The sequence below is a fragment of the Antrostomus carolinensis genome, unplaced genomic scaffold, assembly GCF_000700745.2.
Source record: "Antrostomus carolinensis isolate BGI_N321 unplaced genomic scaffold, ASM70074v2 scaffold39832, whole genome shotgun sequence".
NCBI lineage: Eukaryota > Metazoa > Chordata > Aves > Caprimulgiformes > Caprimulgidae > Antrostomus > Antrostomus carolinensis.
Genome location: NW_010300955.1, coordinates 2,692 through 6,194, shown reverse-complemented (window position 1 = coordinate 6,194; position 3,503 = coordinate 2,692). Strand labels below are relative to the sequence as shown.

Here is a 3,503-nt window from a genome sequence, read left to right as displayed (position 1 = left end):
ACTGTCCACATTCAACCATGCACACTCAACTGTGCACACCCAACTATGCACACTCAACTACTCATACCCAACAGTGCACACCTGGCCATGCACACCCAACCACACACCTGACCATGCACACACAACTATGAGTGCCCAACTGTACACACTCAACCACCACAGCCAACAGTGCACACTCAACTGTGGACACCAAACATTGCACACCCCGACCACGCACACCTGACCACACACACTCAACCATGCACACCTGACCATGCACACCCAACTGTGCACACCTGACCGTGCACACCCAGTCATGCGCACCTGACCACACACACCCAACTGCATACACTTGACCATGCACACCCAACAGCACACACCCAACCATGCACACTCAACTGTGCACACCCAACCATGAGTGCCAAACTGTACACACTCAACCACACACAGCCAGCAGTGCACACCCAACTACACACACCCAACTGTGCACACCCCGACCATACACACCTGACCGTTCACACCCGACCATACACACCAAACAGTGCACACCCAACTGCACACCTGTCCATACACACCTGACTGTGCACACCCAACCATGCACACCCAACTGTGCACACTCAGCTGTGCACACCTGACTACACACACACCCAACTGCATACACTTGACCATGCACACTCAACAGTGCACACCCACCAGTGCACACCCAATCCCGCCCACTCAACTGTGTACACCCGACTGTGCACATCCAACATTGTACACCTGACCACACACACCCAACTGCATACAGTTGACCACACACATCCAACCACGCACACTCAACTGCTCATACTCAACAGTGCACAGCTGACCATGCACACCTGACAGTGCGCACCAGACCGTGCACACCCAACTGTGCACACCCAGCCTTGCACACCCAACTGTGCACACCCAACCTTGCACACCCAACTGTACACACTCAACCACACACAGCCAACAGCGCACACTCAACAGTGCACACCCAACTGTGGACACCAAATATTGCACACCCCGACCATGCACACCTGACCATACACACTCAACCATTCACACCTGACTGTGCACATCCAACCTTGCACACCCAACCACACACCTGACCACACACACCTAATTGTGCACAACCAACTGTGCACACCCTGACCGTGCACACCCAACTGCACACCTGGCCATGCACACCCCACTGTGCACACCCAGCTGCATCAATCTGCACAGGAGCACGGAGGAAAAGGCGGCAGCCCTCAGCGACATCGTTCTCATTGCTGCTCATTAATCACCATTTAATTACCAATTAATTGCCCCCCAACCTGCCATTTGCAAGGTGAGCCTGGGAGCTCCCTGGCAATGATCTGAGAAGGTTCTTGGTGAAGGACCCAGGAGATTTGGAAGGCAAATGGAGCTCTGGCACGGCCGGTGTAAGGTGATGCTGATGGTTATCATCACCTACATCTCTCATTCCCATGGACCAGGTGGAAAAACACCCCCAGTGAAAAAAACAGAGTCCAGGAGCAAAAAAACCTCCCATGGAGGCAATGTCCTGGTGGTGTTTTGGAGCTGGCAGGGCTGGGAAATGTCCTGGGCAATATTTTGGTCTCGGGGAAGGGTGAAAGCAGCTTTTCCAGTGAAAATGGTTTCTGATGATTTCCCCACATCTAAGGAAAAAAAAAAATCATCTCTTTTCATCAGCTCTTCACGTGCTTCCTCTGCAACCTGGCAAGTGGTTTTGTCGCTGTGGCTGGAGGAGTTTGGGACGTGATGGAGACAGTCAAGGAACAGGAGGGTTTCTCTAAGGAAAGGGAGGTCCAGGAGGTAGTTTTGGGGTAAAAATTAGGTTCTTAGGTGGCAAGAGCATATACTGCAGACCAAACAAGACACATTTGACCCATTGGTCATCCTCTGTCTGTCCTCTTTCATGTCTCACCAGGCTCTGCTCCAGACTTGTCCACCCCAATGGCCTTCATCCTGCTACCACACACCCCCTAGATGCCCCTGGACAACACCCAAGAGGCAGCTGATGGCAGCCCCCAAACCTCCCCACTGCCTGTTCCATCCACGTGCATCCAAACCAAGAGGTCTTGTCCTTACCCAACCCCAGCGTCATCCTGCTCCTCACCCCAGAACCATCCCCACCACCAGCAAATCCTGTGAACTTTGTTTCTGAGCCAGTTATTGCTTTGGAGTCAAAATCATTAATGAATAAGTTGAAGATGGTGGAGATCATGACAGGTCCTTGAGGAATCCCACCAGTGCTCCCAGCCCAGAGGACAACTGTGACTGCTCTCTATTATCCTGCTCCTCACTGACTTTCTGGACCCCATGGTGGCCTCCAGCTTCGCTAAGAAACTCCTGAGGGACAAGATCTACTTCTTGAGTGACACTGATTGGCAAAATGACCCAATGTTTGACTGGAGGGAAACTCAGGAGCAGTGCTGGGTGGGAATGGGGTGTTGAGTGAGGAACATGGGATGAAAATGAGGATGACAAGGCCATGGTCCTGACAGAAGATGGAGGTCATACTGCTTGGGCTATACCACCCTCCTTCTGGGAGAAAGACCCTGAATCCATGGCCAAGCTGGGTCCTCTCATGTTTATGACCATGGGGCACATCAATGGGGTTGCTCAGGTTGTACAGAGCTGGACAATTCAGCTGTGGAGCCACAAGGAATGATCCAACCCTGATTTTGGGGGACACCCTTTGGCACTAGAGGTGGGGTGCAGCAACATGGCCACCACCATGTTCCTTGGTGGGACAGTAAGATGACCATGTGCATCCCCATCCTGGTCATGTCCTGGGGGCACCAACGGCTGTGGGACAAGGTCTGACACGATGTGACCCAGCTTGGTCATGGACATGGAGAAGCTCAGATCTATGTGGACACTGCCCACGTGGGAGAAGATGCAAAACCTGATGAATGATGATGCTCATGGCTGTTACCAAGAAGATTGTGCTCTAGCACTTGGTCTGAGGGTCTGGTGATGGTGTTGGGCTCTTGGGACTTGCCATTGAGGACCAATTTCCACCCCCCCACCCTGCAACCAGGAGATTGGGCAAAGGACTCACTGTTGCTTGCGGGTGAGCTCCTGCTCCTTCTGCACCAGGTCCTGCTTGAGGGAGGCCAGCATCTCCACGCTGACATCCACCTGGCGGGACAGCTCAGATGCCCGGTCCTCCAGCTCCTGCTTCTCCCGGCTGAGCCTCAAGCTCTCCTGCTTGGCTTTCTCCAGCTCTGAGCTCTTACGATCCAGTTCCACCTGGAGCCGTCCCACCTGCGAAGCGATCTTCTGCTCCACCTCCTCCGTTAGCTTCTCCAGCCGCTTGTCCACCTCCAACTTCTCAAAGGCACGGATCTTCAGGCGGGCCAAACCTTCCTCATAGGCACTGTCCATTGTGGCTGGTGGGGCAGGGGCTGGTGCCACGGCTTTGCCCCTGGTGAAGATCTCTGTCAGAGGGATCTCGATCTCATGGACATAGCGAGGAGAGGGGGAGGAGGACGGGGCTGGCTCCAGCTCCT

General features: G+C 53.8%; 1 protein-coding gene across 1 annotated transcript in view; it reads right to left on the bottom strand.

Annotated features, from left to right (window-relative positions):
* FBXO41 (F-box protein 41) overlaps positions 1–3,501 on the bottom strand; it is a gene marked incomplete at its 5' end in the record, with an annotated part of 13,929 nt that extends 10,428 nt beyond the window's left edge. The window contains one exon of the mRNA XM_029083832.1: positions 3,053–3,501. Within this exon, the coding sequence (XP_028939665.1) occupies positions 3,053–3,501 (449 nt within the window). The remainder of the gene's footprint in view (positions 1–3,052) is intronic.
* Positions 3,502–3,503: the final 2 nt, after the last annotated feature.